This window comes from Bos javanicus, chromosome 14 (assembly GCF_032452875.1).
Source record: "Bos javanicus breed banteng chromosome 14, ARS-OSU_banteng_1.0, whole genome shotgun sequence".
In the NCBI taxonomy this organism is placed as follows: Eukaryota; Metazoa; Chordata; class Mammalia; order Artiodactyla; family Bovidae; genus Bos; species Bos javanicus.
Window position 1 is genome coordinate 81,378,378 of NC_083881.1, and position 18,358 is coordinate 81,396,735.

Sequence of the window (18,358 nt, forward strand, 5' to 3'; positions counted from 1 at the left end):
ACAGGGATCAAACCAGCATCTCTTATGTCTCCTGCATTAGGCACGTGGGTTCTTTACCACTACTGGTTGTAAAATAACAAATGTGCAATTTATTGACTTCTTTCAATCTTGGCATTGTGTTTAACATGGATAGTCCGCTGTCTTATACAGCCCTGGTTTGCCCTGATTCGGTCGTGTTTAAACATGTAGATTACTGGAGGGACTATGTGATGACAAAGGGCTGTTTAAACTTACTCCCTGTATCTTATCTTAGGTGATACACTTACCCTTTTAGATATAGGTGGTAATACAACTCGGGAGGTGGAGAATGGGAGTGAATTAATCCTTGGCTCAGTAGGTAAAGCCTGCAGATAACTTCAAATTTCCATTTCAATTAAAAATGTTTTTTTTTAATTTTATTTTTAAACTTTACAATATTGTATTAGTTTTGCCCAACATCGAAATGAATCCACCACAGGTATACCCGTGCTCCCCATCCTGAACCCTCCTCCCTCCCCATATCTGTCATGGAATTGGTTTAGATTTAGAATGCTATTCTGGACTTATTTATACCAAAGCCAGTGTTTTGTGTCATTCACTGTACAAAGACAAAATAGGTCTTAATAAGGGTATGTACAGGTTGTAATTTAAGATGCTGTTGCCAAAGTCACATTCCGGATTTTAAAAATCACAGTAAACTCAGAAAAGGTTGCCAGAAAAAAATAAGTTATCTATAAAATTAGTATTATAGTATTATTGAATGTAGTGATGTAATACATTTATATAAAAATTTGACTATCATGGGAGCCACCATTTATAGATATCATATCAAAATGTAATTGACTTATCTTTTGGTCTAGGATGTATTTATAATCTCCTGAATACATTATTTACGGAGAATATGCAGTACCATCTCTGAATTAGATGTGTTTGCCTTCATGGCCAACATCATTCATTTACCTGAAGTGAATAGTTTTTTGTGGTCGTTGTGTAGTTGCTAAATCATGTCTGACTCTTTGACTCTTTATGAGCCCATGGACTGCAGCCCGCCAGGCTCCTCTGTCCTCCACTATCTCCTGGAGTTTGCTCAAATTCATGTCCATTGGGTCAGTGATGCATATAAACATCTCATCCTCTGCCACCCCCTTCTCATTTTGCCCTCAATGTTTCCCAGCTTCAGGGTCTTTTCTGATGAGTCAGATTTTCGCATCAGGTGGCCAAAGTATTAGAGCTTCAGCTTCAGCATCAGTCCTTCCAATGAATATGCAGGACTGATTCCCTTTGGGACTGACTGGTTGGATCTCCTTGTAGTCCAAGGGACTCTCAAGAGTCTTCTCCAACACCACTGTTTGAAAGCATCAGTTCTCCAGTGTTGAGCCTTCTTTATGGTCCAGCTCTCACACCCGTACATGACTATGGGAAATTATTTGGCAATAAAAAGGAGGGAAGTTAAAAAAAAAAAAGGGAGGGAAGTGCCAATACACGGCATTACATGGATAAACCTTGTAAACGTTATGCCAAGTGGAAGAAGCGAGTCACAGTAGACCTTACGTGACTCTAATCGTACAAAATGCCGAAGGCAGGCGACGCTGCAGGGTTGGCATGTTGGTCAGTGCTTGCCTGTGAATAAGGGTCACGGGCAGATTGGAAGGGACAGCTCAGGAGCTGGGTTTCTTCTGATGTTGATGGGAATATTTTAAAATCAATTGTGATGCTTGGATGCACACCTCTGTGAGCACATTCTAGAGTAGATAGATAGAGAACCGTGCACATTAAGTGGGTGAGTTATCTTATATGTAAATTACATTTCAGTGATGCTGTTACAGAACGCATGTAGAATCTCTAAGACAAAACCAGGTTTTAACCTGTCTTGCTAAAATCAAAAGGAAGAAAAAAAATCCTCTCAATTTTTTCTTTTTTTCAAAGCTGCAGGAGTTTTGACTGCCTTTAATTATCAAGCAGTCAGAGAGAAATTTCTGTTAGAGTAGAAATAACAACCTAGTTGAAAAGGAACCGAGAGAGGAAACTGGATTAAAACCCCACATTTAACCCCAGATAAGTAGAACAGACGACTGCATTGTGACACTGACCACACGCGCAGGGATCAGTGTCCGGATGGCCGTTTGGGCGTCAGCACCGTGTAGCAGCTTGTGCTGGCGGCGGCTGCGCTGGTTTACGGCGTGTGGACTCCTATTCCTGGTCTCCCAGCCCACTTACAAACGCGTTGTTGCAGTATGTTTGCTTCTTAAAAACCGATCGTGTTTGTTTATGATTTTTGTCTCTGCTGGGTCTCCGCTGCTGTGCCAGCTTTCCTCCGGTTGCAGAGGCGGGCCCCTCTCTGGCTGCCCTGCGTGGGCTTCTCGTGGCGGTGGCTCCTTCTCTTGCGGAGCGCGGGCTGGGGGGCTCGAGGGCCTCCGTGGCCATGAGGCGTGGGCTCAGAGCCCAGGCGCAGTGGCTGTGGGGCTTAGTCGTCTGAGGCGTGTGGGGTCTTCCCGGACCAGGGATGGAGTCCGTGTCTCCTGCATTGGCAGGTGGATTCTTTACCACTGAGCCGCCAGGGAAGCCCTGATTGTTTCTCTTTATTGACAGACACATACTTAACCTCCAAGAAAATGCACATACCTTAAACGCTTAGTTTGATTTCACCTGGGAAGCCCCCTGATAATATACACACACACACACACACACACACACACACACACATATATATATATTCATGTAAAATAAGATGCAGAATGTCTTCATCGCCCCAGAGTCTTGTCCTGCTCTTTCCCAGTCAGTCCCTCATCCCTCCCCCTTTCTAATTTCTGTCATTATATGTGAATTTTGTCTTTGCTTGAGCCTCATATAAATTGTGTCTGGCCTTTCTAACTCAGCTTAATGCTTTTGGTATTAATCCACATTGTCTTCTGTGTTAACAGCTCATTCCTTTTTATCACCGAGGAGTGTTTCATGGTATGAATGTAATAGTTTACTTACCTCTTCTCCTACTTACCTAGGTCTATATGATTTCTGTCCTTTATTGTGCCCATCTTTGCATGCAATGTTCCCTTGGTATCTCTAATTTTCTTGAAGAGATCTCTAGTCTTTCCCATTCTTTTGTTTTCCTCTATTTCTTTGCATTGATCACTGAGGAAGGCTTTCTTATCTCTCCTTGCTATTCTTTGGACTCTGCATTCAGATGGGTGTATCTTTCCTTTTCTCCTTTGCTTTTCACAGCTATTTGTAAGGCCTCCTTGGACAGCCATTTTGCTTTTTTGCATTTCTTTTTCTTGGGGATGATCTTGATCCCTGTCTCCTGTACAATGTCATGAACCTTTGTCCATAGTTCTTCAGGTACTCTATCAGAGCTAATCCCTTGAATCTACTTGTTACTTCCACTGTATAATCATAAGGGATTTGTTTTAGGTCATACCTGAATGGTCTAGTGGTTTTCCATACTTTCTTCAATTTAAGTGTGAATTTGGCAATAAGGAGTTCATGGTCTGAGCCACAGTCAGCTCCCAGTCTTGTTTTTGTGGACTGTATAGAGTTTTCCATCTTTGGCTGCAAAAAATATAATTAATCTGATTTCAGTGTTGACCATCTGGTGATGCCTGTGTGTAGAGTCTTCTCTTGTGTTGTGAGTCTTGAGTGTGAAATAGCATCTCATTGTGATTTTAATTTGCATTTCCATATTAACTACTGAGGGCGAATTTCTCGTCATATGCTAATTGGATTTTTGGAGATAGAGTCTATTCAAGTGTTTTGAATTTTGGGGGGATTGTTTGAGACTTCAGCATGTTGCTGGCCAGTTTGCAGCATTCTTGGTTACTTCTCAGAGACCAAAATGGCCTCGGCACGTGGCTTTTGCAGCCTGATGTCTTGCCTATTCTGAGTCTCCACGATTCATGAACTCAGAGTATAAAATTGAAGTTGCACGTGGACCACAATAAATCCCTGAGGTATAAAAGGTATTGTAGCATTGGGTGTAAAGTCTTTGTCAAGACTTTGCTCCTGTCTGTTGGCTGGAGTTCCCGGCTCCAGTGCCCAGTGTCTGCAGGATGCCAGACGGTCTCACGGGCTGTTTCTTCTCCCCAGTGTCCAACAAGCACCCGTTTGTGGACAGCAATCTTCTCTACCAGTTCAGAATGAACTTCCGGCGGAGGCGAAGGCTGATGGAGCTGCTCAGTGAGAAATCCCCGTCCTCCCAGGAGACGCACGACAGCCCCTTCTGCCTGCGGAAGCAGGGCCACGACAACCGGAAGTCGGCTAGCTTCACGTCAGGTGCGTGCGTCCCGCTCTGATCGCGCGCGTGCGTCTGTTGAGAAGTAACACAGTCCTAACTCACCTTTGTGGTTTCTGTTCTCAAGAAACTTTTTATTTATAACTAAAAAATTATATATTTATTTATTTTGCCCCCCCCCCCCAAAGGAAACATATACACACACCACCAAATTGTTCCTGGGTAATCAACTTCAATGCTGTGAAGTCTGTTTTATAATTTTATGTATTTAAATTACAAAAGACCACTCAAGCCCTCAGTCATACCTTATTTACTTTTCATTTACAAACAATTCTGGGTCTCTTGTATTTCAGGCAGATTCTTTACTGCCTGAAAAACAATCATTAGTTATCCAGTTTTCTAAGTCCAGCATTGAAAATCTATATAAGGATGAATAAGACTTTTGAGGGCATATACAACTAAAAGGAAACTGATTATCAATGTACCACACAAAACAAGTTAAACCTGTGAAAGGTAGACATAGGCGCTCAGAAAGCACAGTATCCTGGGGCATTATGTGTAAGGTCAGACAGTCTCATATTGACAGTTAACCTGGGCAGAAATGATGACATGTTCACAACGATAACCCCATTTGAACAAACTGAACTGAACAAAATAACCTCATTCACTCAGAGAAGGCTAACGACCTGTCATCCTGTGTAAGAGGATGGCGTGCTTCCTGGGCTATCTTCCGCTCTGAAAACTCGACACTGACTCAGGAAACTGGTCAGCCTAAGGCTTGGAGCCCAAGGCCTCAGGCTTCACCTGAAACCCTGAACAAAGGGAAAACATGAATTGGTTACGAACAGGAGGTGACAGTGAGAACGCTTACAACTAGAAGTCCCGGGAACATTCTGCGCCTGGCATGGAGCCAAGCTTGACTGCACACATTTTCTCATTGAATCCTCACTGTTAGTCTGTGAGGAAAGACATTTTGTATCCCCACTTTACGGGTGAAGAAATGCAGTCAGGGAGCCGTGGAGTGGCTTCGGCAGGCTCCCACAGCTGGAAAGTGGTGGGCGGAGCTGCGTCTGGCAGGAATTCGTCCGGACCCGGTGCTCCTCTCCAGCCTTCCACAGCCCAGGTTCCTCAGACAGGCTGGGAAGGGACAGAGAAGGAAGGAAGGGCCGCACCAGGAGAGGAAACGCTAGCTGAAGGTAGGGGCCTGAGCCTGTGCTTGGATGCCCTCCAGCCGTGTGCCCCTAAGGCGTCAGCCTCCTGCAAACGCACAGGAACCATCCACACCCTGCCTGTTCTTCACGGAGTCCCAGAGACCTGAACAGGTGACCGTGATCAGCATACAGTAACCATGGTGACTGTGAAGGCCAGCGTGGCTTTGGGCTTCCCGGGGCCAGGCTCTGCGCCGCGCTCCTCTCCCTGCATCCTACACCTTGCTGTCCTCCCGCTGATGCTCTCCTCCCGCGATGAGAGCCAGCCAGCTCCGTGGAGGGAAAAGCGAGGTCAGGTCACTGAAGCGGCTGCTTCAGTACTGCACGCCTTCCAAGCCTGAGGTCACGCTCTGCGTTTTACTCTTCTGTGGCGCTGAGTGATTAACGGTTTGCTCTTCAATCAGGAGGCACTTATTGTCACCGTTAGTTCATTAAGTGTCTTGCCGGCACTTAATTTACCTCCTCTCGGGGATGCTTGGCAGGAGCTCCGTGGTTCTTAAAATAGAATTTCATGTAGCTGACTGCTTTCCCCTATATGACCACGCCTGCACCAATCCCCACTGGAGAGCATTATTCCCACTTTACAGCTGGGGAAACTGAGGCTTACAAAACCCAAGGGACTAGGCCCAGCTTGTGCTATTTACTCATAGGTGGCGGAGCTGCCACTCAGACCCTTGCTTTTCCGATGCCAAGGCCAGAGGGCTTGATTCTGGCAGTGGAGGCTGCCCCACAACCCCGGCAGCTGCAGGCGGCCAGTTCTCAAGAACCGAGCTCACTGCTGCCCATGATCGCGCGTGTCCCCGGGGACCCGGCCCACCCCACAAGTGACTGTGCGTGTCCTCGGAACCTAGCCCACCACCGTGGATGCCGGCACGTGTCCCAGGGGCCAAGCCCACGGCCGTGACCGTGTGTGTCCCAGGGACTGGCCCACCGCCGTGGGTGACCGCGCATGTCGTGGGGACCCAACCCACCCCCAAGTGACTGTGTGTGTCACGGGGACCCAGCCCACCACCGTGCATGCCGGCACGTGTCCCGGGGCCCGGCCCACGGCCGTGACCGCGTGTCCTCGCCCGCAGTCAGCCCCAGCAAGGAAATCAAGACCGTGTCGGCCGCGCGGAGGAGCAGCATGGGCAGCTGCGGCAGCGGCGGCTACTTCAGCAGCAGCCCCACCCTCTCCAACAGCCCCCCGGTGCTCTGCAACCCCAAGTCCGGTGAGTGGCGGGCGCAGCCCGTCTGTCCCAGTCTGGGGGACGCGGGCGCGCGCGGGCTTCGTTAAGCGGATTCCCTCATTAAGCGGAAGGGGACGAACCGGGTGATCTCCATGCGTGGTGCGACGTGGGGGCGCCGCCTCTTGGATGGGGGCTTCCCGGCGGCGCTGGTGGTACAGAAGCCCCCAGCCAGTGCAGCAGAGGTGAGGGATATGCGCTCGCTCCCTGGGTGGGGAAGATCCCGCCCCAGCGAGGTTGCCTGCAGAATCCCTCGGGCAGAGGGGCCCGGCGGCTGCAGCCCGGGGGTCGCGGACTTGGACACGACTGGGCACTGGGCACTGAGCGTGCAGGCAGGCGTGCCTGGGGGAAGGAAGGGAGAACGCAGGTTTGTAGACAGAGAACTGGGCTGCAGCGCGCGCCCCAAGGAGGCCGCGGCTGACCCCAGGTGGCACTCTGGAGTCGGGGGGCCTTGGAGAGGGGTCCCCTCTTGGGGGAGGTGGCCAGGCCGTTAGACCCTCACGCTGACCGGCCGTTGGATGCTGGCCGCCTTTCGGAGCGGGGCACGGCCTGGGGAAGTCGACTGTCTTTGCAGACAGGGTTCCCAGGACAGCTGTGAACCCCAGCCGTCTGAGGGCCTTCACGCCAGCAGCCCCAGCTCCAGGAGCGGCCGCTGGTTTCTGCGGTGGGTTTGAGCGGTGCACAGCAGGGGAGGCGCCGCTGCCCGGATGGTAACTGATGCTTGGATCTGCAAGGTCTCTGTACCCACAAGGGAGAAGCGCGGAGCTCTGCAACCCACCTACCCCTGCAGAGGACTCTCCATGCCTTGTGGTTTCCAACTCTACTCTTCAACCCCCATAGACTTTATGTTCCAGGAAAAAAAAAAAAAAAACACCCAACAACCTAGGCACACAGATGGGTACTGAACTTGCACTCAGATCGAGTCACCTCCTCAGCCCACAGGCGCCTGGACGCAGGGATACCCGAGTGGACTGTGGTCCGCTGGGGTCAGCGTGGCCTGAGGACACCTTCCACCCCCCTTGTGTAGCGCCCCGCCCCCCTGCATTCCGTCCCTCACCTTCAGGGAGGAGGCTCTTTGTTCCTGCTGAGTCCTCACCAGCAGGTGCTGCAGATACGGTGATGAGAGGTCATGATCCCATCCTTCAGTGAGCAGATCTCTCTTAGAGAAAAAATAAAAAGCTTTCATTAGAGTAAGGACAAATAGATGTTGTTGAAAGGCTTTAAGAGAAAACAGTCATCTAATGCTGTGCTCTAGGCAAGTGGGTATTTTTCATCTAACTTTTTTTTCTGCCTTCTGTAGTGGAGGTCTAGCTCTCAGTATAACGTTTTAACCTGCAAATAAATGAAAATATTTGCTTCCACACTGGCTGGGAGATCTTCATGCACCCATATATGACCAAGTTTCTCAATTAATAGAGCACTGCTGATAAGATAGTATGAGAAGAACCTTACTATTAGAAATATCATTTTGAAGTCCTAATGGAAACCAAACACCTCCAAGTTAAAATCAAAAGAGTTCAACTTCAGGAAAGTGTCAGTTGTGCTAAAGCCGTTGTATGTGTTTTTGATTCCTTGGGTGAGTAGAAGGTTGCGTTGTTTCCTCTTTCTCCTTACCCCCTTGGCCCAGAGGGGGAATTTCACTGATGTGCAGACAGAAATAGAGAAGGCAATGGCACCCCACTCCAGCACTCTTGCCTGGAAAATCCCATGGACGGAAGAGCCTGGGAGGCTGCAGTCCATGTGGTCACTAGGAGTCGGACACGACTGAGCAACTTCACTTTCACTTTTCACTTTCATGCATTGGAGAAGGAAATGGCAACCCACTCCAGTGTTCTTGCCTGGAGAATCTCAGGGACGGGGGAGCCTGGTGGGCTGCCATCCATGGGGTCACACAGAGTCGGACATGACTGAAGTGACTTAGCAGCAGCAGCAGCAGCAAGGCGGAGGGAGCTCACCTGTGATTTTTTTTCCCTCAATCAGGTAAGCAGACTTCATGGTAAGGCATTTAAAGTTAATCATTAGTTATCCATCAGCATATATTTTTAATACTATATGTAAATGCCCCAATGCAGATTAAGTGCTATAAAAAGTAATATAATTAGTATCATTGTGATGAGTAAGTTCTCAAGGGTATGATAAGAGAAAGCTAGAAATGACTCCCTAGGTTTCAAAGTTTCTACACATTTTAACATAGGAAAGTGGGACAGTGTATTCAATGGTCAGCATTGTTGCCAAGTATTACAATATAGTGTGACTCAAAGTCACGATGACACCTGTCAGAATGGCTGACATGAAAAAGAACTCACATGACAAATGTTGGTGAGCGTGTAGAGAAAAGGGGGCCATCATGCACGGTTGGTGGGAATGTAGACAGGTACAGCCACTGTGGGAAGCAGTATAGTGACCCTAAAAGAAATAGAACCACCTTGTGACCCCACAGTTTCACTTCTGAGTGTTTATCTATGGGAGAGGGGAACACGCGTTTGAGATTTTATTTGCAGCCCCATGTTTATCGCAGCATTGCTTATAATAGCCAAGACATGGCAGCAGCCTAAATGCCCGTCAGGGGATGGATGGATGAAGGAGATGGGGTATATCTCACACACACACACACACACACACAGTGGCACGTTATTCAGTGATGACAGTGAAGGAAAGTCTGCTCTTTGCGACAAAGTGGGTGAGCCTTGAGGTCTATATGCCAAGTGAAATGTCAGACAGAGTGACAGATACCACCTGATCTCGCATGTATGTGAAACCTAACAGAAACCTCATGCGCACAGAGAGCAAGCTGGTGCTGGCCAGAGGGGCCTGGTCAGTGGGGGCGGGAAGGCCGAGTGGCCGAAAGGGGTCAAAGGGCACAGGTCTCCGCGTCTCAGCGCGCAGGGGAACGCAGCGTGCGCGTGTGGCCGCAGTCGGTAATGCTGCGTGTGGATTTGAAAGCGCGTCTGGGGAACGCAGCGTGCGCGTGTGGCCGCAGTCGGTAATGCTGCGTGTGGATTTGAACGGTGCTAAGAGAGGAGACCTTTCTTTCAGTGTTTTTATCCGTTTGGGTGCTGGGTCTCAGCACGAGGGCCCCTGGGCGGCAGGAGGTGGGGTCTGGCTCCTGACCAGGGCTTGGACCTGGGCCCCCTGCTTTGGGAGCTGAGGGTCCCAGCCACTGAGCCCCCAGGGAAGTCCCCGGGGTAGACCTGAAAAGCTCTCATTTCAAGAAGAAAGAGCTTGCAGCTACATGAGGTGATGGCCTTGACTGGGTCAGGTGACCATTCCGTCATTCAGGCGCCACGTTATAACCCAAAACGGATCTAGTGTGTCGAATACATCTCAATAAAAGTAGACCGTGTAACAAGATATGGTGGCTATTGTCAGATATCACAGTGCCATGTGATTCCGACATCCACCCCCATAAACCCCAGAAGGGATCTGAGGGCTGAGAGTGTGGAGGGCTTGACTGACGGGGAGTAAAAAGGCTGCAGACCTCAACCACAGGCCCTCCTCTCACCTCCTGACCCTCTGCTGAGAGCTGCTATTCTTGATCTCAGCCTTCTCGCTCTGTAGGGGAGACAGCAAACCCATGTCCTCCTTTATGAGCTTTCTGAGAGCAGCAGCGGGCATCCCCGTGACCCGTCAGGTCAGCAGGAGGCTCCCCGCTGCCCCTGGCTGAGAATGTGCGGGGCAGCCGCCCGACGGTCTGGGCCTCACGACCTCTGGTCCTCCGCTGCCCCTTGGCCGGGCCTGGCCTCCGGGCCCCAAAGGCCCCCGCAGAGGGGATGGAGGCTGCGCGTCACTGTGTTGAGCTCCTGGCCCAGCCACTCCAGTTTCTCTGCGCTCAAGCTCATGGTGGCTCTAACTGAGATCACTGCTGCCCTGGGCTGCCGCGGCAGCCTCTGCTCCGGTTCTGCGTGAGCACCGGGTGGACGGGGTTCATCTTTGCTGGGATTTTAGGCAGCAAGTCAGGAAGGGAGCACAGTCTTTGCCGTCTGCTGGGCTCCAGCAGTGATCTGATGGTCCAGGTGTCTTGGCGGGGGGGCGGGCGCCACACGCAGCCGTGTTGGGGCTTCTGCACCCTTTCTTCTGGGGGTGGGCAGTGGCATCAATGCTTGAGTTTAAATCTTGGTTCTATTTGACTCTGAGGCCTTGGACACAAGCTCCTTAACTTTTCTCAGCTTCTGTTTCCTCCCTACCAGAATAGGGATAAGGATGAAATGACCCATTAGTTCTTGTGATGATGAAACAAAGAGAATATATAAAGTGCTGAGCATAGAAGCCAGCGTGTGTTAAAGATGCAGAAAATCTCCCCAGTGTTAGGGTTCAGGACCAAAGGCAGTGTGCGTGCACCGTCTGGGACTTTAACGAGGATGTTGAACTTTAACGAGGAACTCTAAGGAGCTCTGGTGAACAGGATGCGTACAGTATGATGGGGGGTGGGGGCAGTGGCATGAGCTCTGGAAACATGGTTGGAAGTCTGCCAGAGCCAGAATTCCTCTTACTTTTGACATGTTGAATGCCTTGTTGTTGTTTAGTCACTAAGTCGTGTCCGACTCCTTTGCAACTGTAGCCGTGGACTGTAGCCCACCTGGTTCCTCCGTCCATGGAATTTTCCAGGCAAGAATACTGAACTGGGTAGCCACTTCCTTGTACAGGGGATTTTCCTGACCCAGGGGTTGAACCTGAGTCTCCTGTATTGCAGGAGGATTCTGCCCATCTGGGAAGCATTGAATGCCTCAGTTGGGTTCAGTTGCTCAGTCGTGTCTAACTCTTTGCGACCCCACGGACTGCAGCATGCCAGGCCTTCCTGTCCATCACCAACTCCCAGAGTTCACTCAAACTCATGTCCATCATGTCAGTGATGCCATCCAACCATTTCATCCTCTGTTGTCCCCTTCTCCTCCCTTTCTCTTCTCCAGGGGATCTTCCCAACCCAGGGATTGAACCCAGGTTTCCCACATTGCAGGCAGATTCTTTACCAGCTGAGCCCCAAGGGAAGCCCGTTGAATGCCTATCTGGGCTTGAAAGAAAGAAATTTAAGAACTCCCTTGGCACTCCTGCTTCCCCTCCCCCTGCTCCATCTCTGCTTTTTTTTTTAGGTTTAGGGCTGTTTTCGTTTGCTAAAGTTTTCTGCCTCTGTTTGGCGAGAGTTGTACACTGGGAGGCAGGGATCTCTGATGTCGCAAATTGAGGCATTCAGGAAGTTTCTGCTGAAAGGCTGAACAGAGGGCTAAGAGGATTTGTGCCTTGACCCTGCGTCTGTCTTACAGTGTTGAAGAGGCCTGTCACTTCTGAGGAACTCTTGACCCCTGGGGCTCCGTATGCGAGGAAGACGTTCACGGTAGGCTCACCCTTTGGATTTTCTCCCGCACTGCTCCTTTGTCTGGAGCGTGTCTGCTGCTCTGTCTGGAGCGTGTCTGCTCCTCTGTCTGGAGCGTGTCTGCTCCTCTGTCTGGAGCGTGTCTGCGTGGCGGCCTGTCCATGTCAAGTTTGGGGGTGGACTTGGAAAGGTTCTCCCAGTTCCCCTTTGGTTTTGAGCATCATTATGACAGTGTGACTTTCTTGACCCTTTGGCAATAAAATGCATTAGGACTTGACACAATTTATTATTATTAATCCAGCATTTCAAATTCTTTTTGATGTTTCCCTAAAAAAAATTCATTATGTACCTATTCTAGTATAATGACAGATTTAAAGGCAGGTGGTAGAAAAATAATGCCAACAATCCCTTTCTGCATTATAGTTAATTATAAAAATTATTTAAAACATGTTGTTGTTTAGTTGCTAAGTCATGTCCAACTCTTTGTGACCGCATGGACTGTAGCCCGCCAGGCTCCTCTGTCCATGGGATTCTCCAAGCAAGAGCACCTGGAGTGGGTTGCCATTTCCTTCTCCAGGGGATCTTCCCAACCCAGGGATCGAACCCGTGTCTCCTGCACTGCAGGCTGATTCTTTACCACCGAGCTACCAAGGAAGCCCTATTTCAGACATGAGGGAGCCTTAAGGTAGAGGAAGAAGGTTGTTCTGTGATGATCGATGGCGCTTTTGCAAATATTTTAGGGCCTTGAATTGCAGAAGGGCCCCGTTTGGATGTCCTACATACCTATGACCACTTGCCCTCTCTTGGAGGGTCTTCAGCCTTCCTTCTTCTTCTTCTAAGACCCCCTGGTGTTCTTCAAACAGAACCCAAGGGCTCCGTTTCTTGTTTGTTTTTATTTTAAAGAATTTTGAAATGTGAACGATTTTTAAAGCCTTTATTGAATTTGTTCCAGTATTGCTTCTTTTGTATGTTTAGTTTTTTGGCCGTGAGTCACATGGGATCTTAGCTTCCCGACCAGAGATTGGGCCCACAGCCCCGCATGGAAGGTGGGGTCTTAGCCTCTGAACCCCCAGGGATCGGGTCCACAGCCCCGCATGGAAGGTGGGGTCTTAGCCTCTGGACCCCCAGGGACGCCCCCAAGCCCCCTGCTGACCTCGCCTCCCCCACTTCCGTCCACCGGCCTCTTGTCTCCTCACATCTACACTGATGGCTTCTTGAGAACACTTCTCATCCTTTCTTTAGTCTCTAATGTTTGTTTTAATACCTCAAGGTTGGGGAAAGCTTTCCACACCATCCATGCAGCAAACATTTGTCAAGGACTGGAGCACATTCTGAGCACCAAGGAATTAAACCCGGTTGGGTCAATTCATAGCCAAGCAATATGAAAACAGCGCTGGCAACATGCCCATATCAGAGGAAAAGGCAAACTGTACGTTTGGAAGTGAAATCATGTACAGTTCCAAACGCCAAAGCCAGCAGAGTACCTGATAAAGAACTCAGGTCTGTCCTGCTGGCCCAGTGGCTAAGAATCCACCTTCCAATGCTGGGGATACGGCTTTGGTCCTTGGTCTGGGAAGATGCCGCATGCCACGCGGCAACTAAGCCCGTGCAGCACAGTTACTGAATCCCGAGCACCCTGGGGCCCACGCTGCACAACGTAAGAGGCCCCCTAAATGAGAAGCCCGCGCTCTGCAACTGGAGAGCAGCCCCTGCACGCAGCAGCTGGCACAGCCCAAAATACTTAAATCAAAAAAGAGCTTCTCAGGCAAGCAAAAACAGAGTTTATGAGTACTAAACCTGCCCTGAAAGTCTTCAAGAATGGTCAGAAAAATGTCATTTGCTTCTCTGCTTTTCTTCTGTCTCTGGCATTCAAGAGACAGGGGAGTGTATTTTTTAGGTCTGTTTCTATTTGGTTTTAAATATCAATGCCAGCACTGCTCGTGATTGATTGTGAATGGCTGCCGTCTGATTTTGGCTGGGGTATGTGCTAGAGACGTGTCTGGGAGCTGCCCAGCAAATGTAACTGCCGATTCTAATTACAATTCTGTCGGGAAAAAGCACTCTCCGGTTTCAAACAACTTTTGGACCAGAGTTGACTTGAGAATTAAGAACTTTGTGTCCTTTCTCACTGTCTTTTATTAGTACATTAAACTGTGTTTCAAGAAAGCCAAGACTCTTCATGTTTCTCCTCCTCAGTAATTGAAATGACTAGCTTAGAGGTCAGGGAGGTAGCGAGATCATGAGCAAAGTATCCTTTGGAAGCAGAAGGGAAATTGGACCCAGAGGGAAATTTCAACCGTGTTTTTCAGATCATCTAAACCTTCCATTAGAGTCTATTGGTAAACTGCGACATAGCCTAAGAAAGAAGCCATCTGCCGATTGTTTATGGAGCAGTGAGTTCACAGAAGCACCTTCTTTCCGCCCGACAGGTGTTTCTGGGCCACAGCTTCTGCATAAACATGTGAGCCTGTGTTTGCGATGGAAGCAGGCGGCCGGAGGAGGCTCCCTCGCGCAGGCGTTCACTCTCGGGCCTTCTCTCCTGGAGACTGGGCACCAGGGCCGTCTGCGGGTTGCTGACTGTGGTTTTCCTCCCTAGATTGTCGGGGACGCGGTCGGCTGGGGCTTCGTGGTGCGCGGGAGCAAGCCGTGCCACATCCAGGCCGTGGATCCCAGCGGCCCGGCTGCGGCAGCAGGGATGAAGGTAAGGATGCGCCCGCGCGCCCGCGCCTCGTCCGCCCCGCGCCCCCGCGCCCCCGCGCCCCCGCGCCCCCGCGCCCCCGCGCCCCCGCGCCCCCGCGCCCCCGCGCCCCCGCGCCCCCGCGCCCCCGCGCCCCCGCGCCCCCGCGCCCCCCGCGCCCCCGCGCCCCCGCGCCCCCGCGCCCCCGCGCCCCCGCGCCCCCGCGCCCCCGCGCCCGTCCTGCCTCCCCACCTCTGTCCTTTCCTTTGTCCTTTCTGAGCGCGGTTGAGTCGAAGCCAAGAGCTTCGAAGTGAGGTCGAAACTAAGGGAGCGAGTCTTCCTGTCCCTCTGACTCTACCTCTGTGTCTTCTAAATCTCCCTCGGTTTTTTGTTTTTCACATTTCTCTCCTTAACCAATACTTAATTTGAAAAAAGAAAGTTTCCTTTTACTTGTCTTTTTTTTTTTTGAGTGACAGATACATTTTTATTTTATTTTTTAAATTTATTTTAATTGGAGGCTAATTACATTTCAATATTGTGGTTTTTGCCATACATTGACACGAATCAGCCACGAGTGTACATGTGTTCCCCATCCTGAACCCCCCTCCCACCTCCCTCCCCATCCCATCCTCTGGGTCATCCCAGTGCACCAGCCCTGAGCACCCTGTCTCATGCATCAAACCTGCACTGGCGATCTGTTTCACACACGATGATATACATGTTTCAATGCTCTTCTCTCAAATCATCCCACCCCCTTCCACAGAGTCCAAAAGTCTGTTCTATACATCCGTGTCTCTTGCTCTCTCGCATACAGGATCACCATTACCATCTTTCTAAATTCCATATGTATGCGTTAGTATGCTGTATTGGTGTTTTTCTTTCTGACTTACTTCACTCTGTATAAGAGGCTTCAGTTTCACCCACCTTATTAGAACTGACTCAAATGTTTTCTTTTTAATGGCTGAGTAATATTCCATTGTGTATATGTACCACAGCTTTCTTATCCATTCGTCTGCCAATGGACATCTAGGTTGCTTCCATATCCTGGCTATTGTAAACAGTGCTGTGATGAACATTGGGGTACACATGTCTCTTTCAATTCTGGTTTCCTCGGTGTGTATGCCTAGCAGTGGGATTGCTGGATTGTATCGCAGTTTCCAGTTTTTTAAGGAATCTCCACACTGTTCTCCATTGTGGCTGTACTAGTTTGCATTCCCACCAACAGTGTAGGAGGGTTCCCTTTTCTCCACACCCTCTCCAGCATTTATTGCTTGTAGACTTTTGGATCGCAGCCATTCTGACCAGCGTGAGATGGTGCCTCATTGTGGTTTTGATTTACATTTCTCTGATAATGAGTGATGTTGAGCATCTTTTCATGTGTTTGTTAGCCATATGTATGTCTTCTTTGAAGTAATGTCTGTTTAGTTCTTTGGCCCATTTTTTGATTGGGTCGTTTATTTTTCTGGACTTGAGCTGTAGGAGCTGCTTGTATGCTTTTGCTGAGTCTTCTGTGAGAACTCCACTGTCTCTGTTCTACACAGAGCACATACTTGTGGTGTTTGTGCAGCCAACAGAGTACATGAAGACCATAAGAAACAGAAAATAGGGAGAAAAAGAGAAGAAAAGTAATGGAGTTTGGAAGAAAAGTCATGGTGTTTGGAAGAGGAGTTTAGTGTTTTGTTTTTTTTCTTACCAGCTCTGTGAATAAGTTTCATAACATCTCATTGCCCGTTTCCTCCTCTCTGAAATGATCATTGTATTTCATTCTGCTGCTTTATGGATTAGGTATGTTAAAACACTTGAAAAAGTGCAAAGAAATACACACACATCAGACAATTGAGTGAATTGTGTAAGATTTTTGAAAAATTTTTCCTATTTTTTGTATTAAAGTAATGAACATAGAGTGTAAAAATTTTGGAAAATACATACAAGCAGGAAAAAAAATTATAAGAGCCTATCATCTTTACTAACTGGTAGGTATTTACATTTTTAAGCAGCACTTTGGAAGTATAATTGGCATAAAGTGTATAGCTGTTAACATCTTTATTTATATTCTTCCAGATTTCTTATATGTACATGTACATTTATATACATTGTTTTTATTTATAAAGAAATATGGTATAAGAGGATATTGAGATCATTGGTTTTCTGCTTCAAAACACCTTTATCTCGAAGTTTTATCCTGTCTCACAGAGGACATTTATCTCTTGCTTATCTGGGATCATGGGCGGATGCAGAAGACATGAAAGCCACAGGCTGTGGCTTTCTGTCTTCAACACTTTGATCCACACTCGTCAGTCCCTCTTCTAGAGCAGGAGACCAGTGGAGCTGCAGGTGTGCTTTGGGTCTGCACTGCCCTGATTCCCAGCATTTACCCCCTGGCAGTGACTCACCTTCTGGACAAGAGAGGTGGGCCATCTTGACCGCACAGGTGAGCCCAGAGCAGGGATTACGGTCAGTCTGGGTGATTGATGCCAGGTTGGGGACTGACTGCCCTCTGATTTGAGCACCTCCTTCATACAGAGAGGGGAGCTTCCCTGGTGGCGCAGAGGTTAAAGCATCTGCCTGCAATGTGGGAGACCTGGGTTTGATCCCTGGGTCAGGAAGATCCCCTGGAGAAGGAAATGGCAACCCACTCCAGTATTCTTGCCTGGAGAAGCCCATGGATGGAGGAGCTTGGTGGGCTACAGTCCACGGGTCGCAAAGAGTCAGACACGACTGAGCGACTTCACTCACTTTTTTTCACTTTCATACAGGGGTCTCTCTGGTGACTCAGAAGGTAAAGAATCTGCCTGCAGTGCAGGAGACCTGGGTTCGATCACTGGGATGGGAAGATTCCCTGGAGAAGGGCATGGCAACCCACTCCAGTGTTCTTGCCTGTGAAATACCATGGACGGAAGAGCCTGGTGGGCTACAGTCCATGGGGTCCCAAAGAGTTGGACACGACTGAGAGAGCATAAGCAGTTTTCTTTCACAGGCTTGTGCTCTGGGCATGTTCCATGTGCCTTGTTGGCCGAGTCTGTCAGTACGTGGTGGGCACGGTACCAAGGAACCCAGAGCAGGAGAGTTGGCAGGCAGCATCTGTTTCTGTGCCGAGGCTGAATTTTTTCATTTTCTAATGGGACTCTTGGCTATGGGAAGAGTTTCATATTTTGTTTCCACAGTAAAGTACCTCCGTATAAATTATTTTTGGCAGAGTGCTTTGCTTCTGAGTGCACACTCACTTGCATGGAGCTTTGACTCAAAGCAGATTTCCTTTGGGGAAAGCAATGGGTTTATGTTGCAGCTAAAGACCTTGGTTTGCTTAGCCAGGTATATTTCATTGATTTTAGTTCATCGTTATCGATTAATATGCATAACTGTTCTAGATGTTGTCGGTTGATAATTAACTCCTTGATATATCTACACTGATTGATGGGTAACCTGGGATATTTTTGTCAGTTTCAGAAGATAACACTCATTGTTTATATTCTTAGTTTCTCAGGAGCGTGTACAATGGTTTTTGTATGTCGTAGGGCAGTACAGAATTCAGCAGAGCTACATTTCCAAACGTGCATTGTACAGCTCTCTAGTCCAGCAAAGTGGAGAGCTGACTCATTGGAAAAGACCCTGATGCTGGAAAGACTGAGGGCAGGAGGAGAAGGGGACAACAGAGGATGAGGTGGTTGGATGGCATCACTGACTCAATGGACGTGAGTTTGGGTAAACTCTGGGAGCTGGTGATGGACAGGGAGG

General features: G+C 49.0%; 1 protein-coding gene across 1 annotated transcript in view; it reads left to right on the forward strand.

Annotated features, from left to right (window-relative positions):
* DEPTOR (DEP domain containing MTOR interacting protein) overlaps window positions 1-18,358 on the forward strand; it is a 157,908-nt gene that overhangs the window by 99,676 nt on the left and 39,874 nt on the right. The window contains exons 5-8 of the mRNA XM_061439526.1: window positions 4,060-4,245; window positions 6,489-6,623; window positions 11,897-11,967; window positions 14,543-14,647. Of these exons, the coding sequence (XP_061295510.1) occupies window positions 4,060-4,245; window positions 6,489-6,623; window positions 11,897-11,967; window positions 14,543-14,647 (497 nt within the window). The remainder of the gene's footprint in view (window positions 1-4,059; window positions 4,246-6,488; window positions 6,624-11,896; window positions 11,968-14,542; window positions 14,648-18,358) is intronic.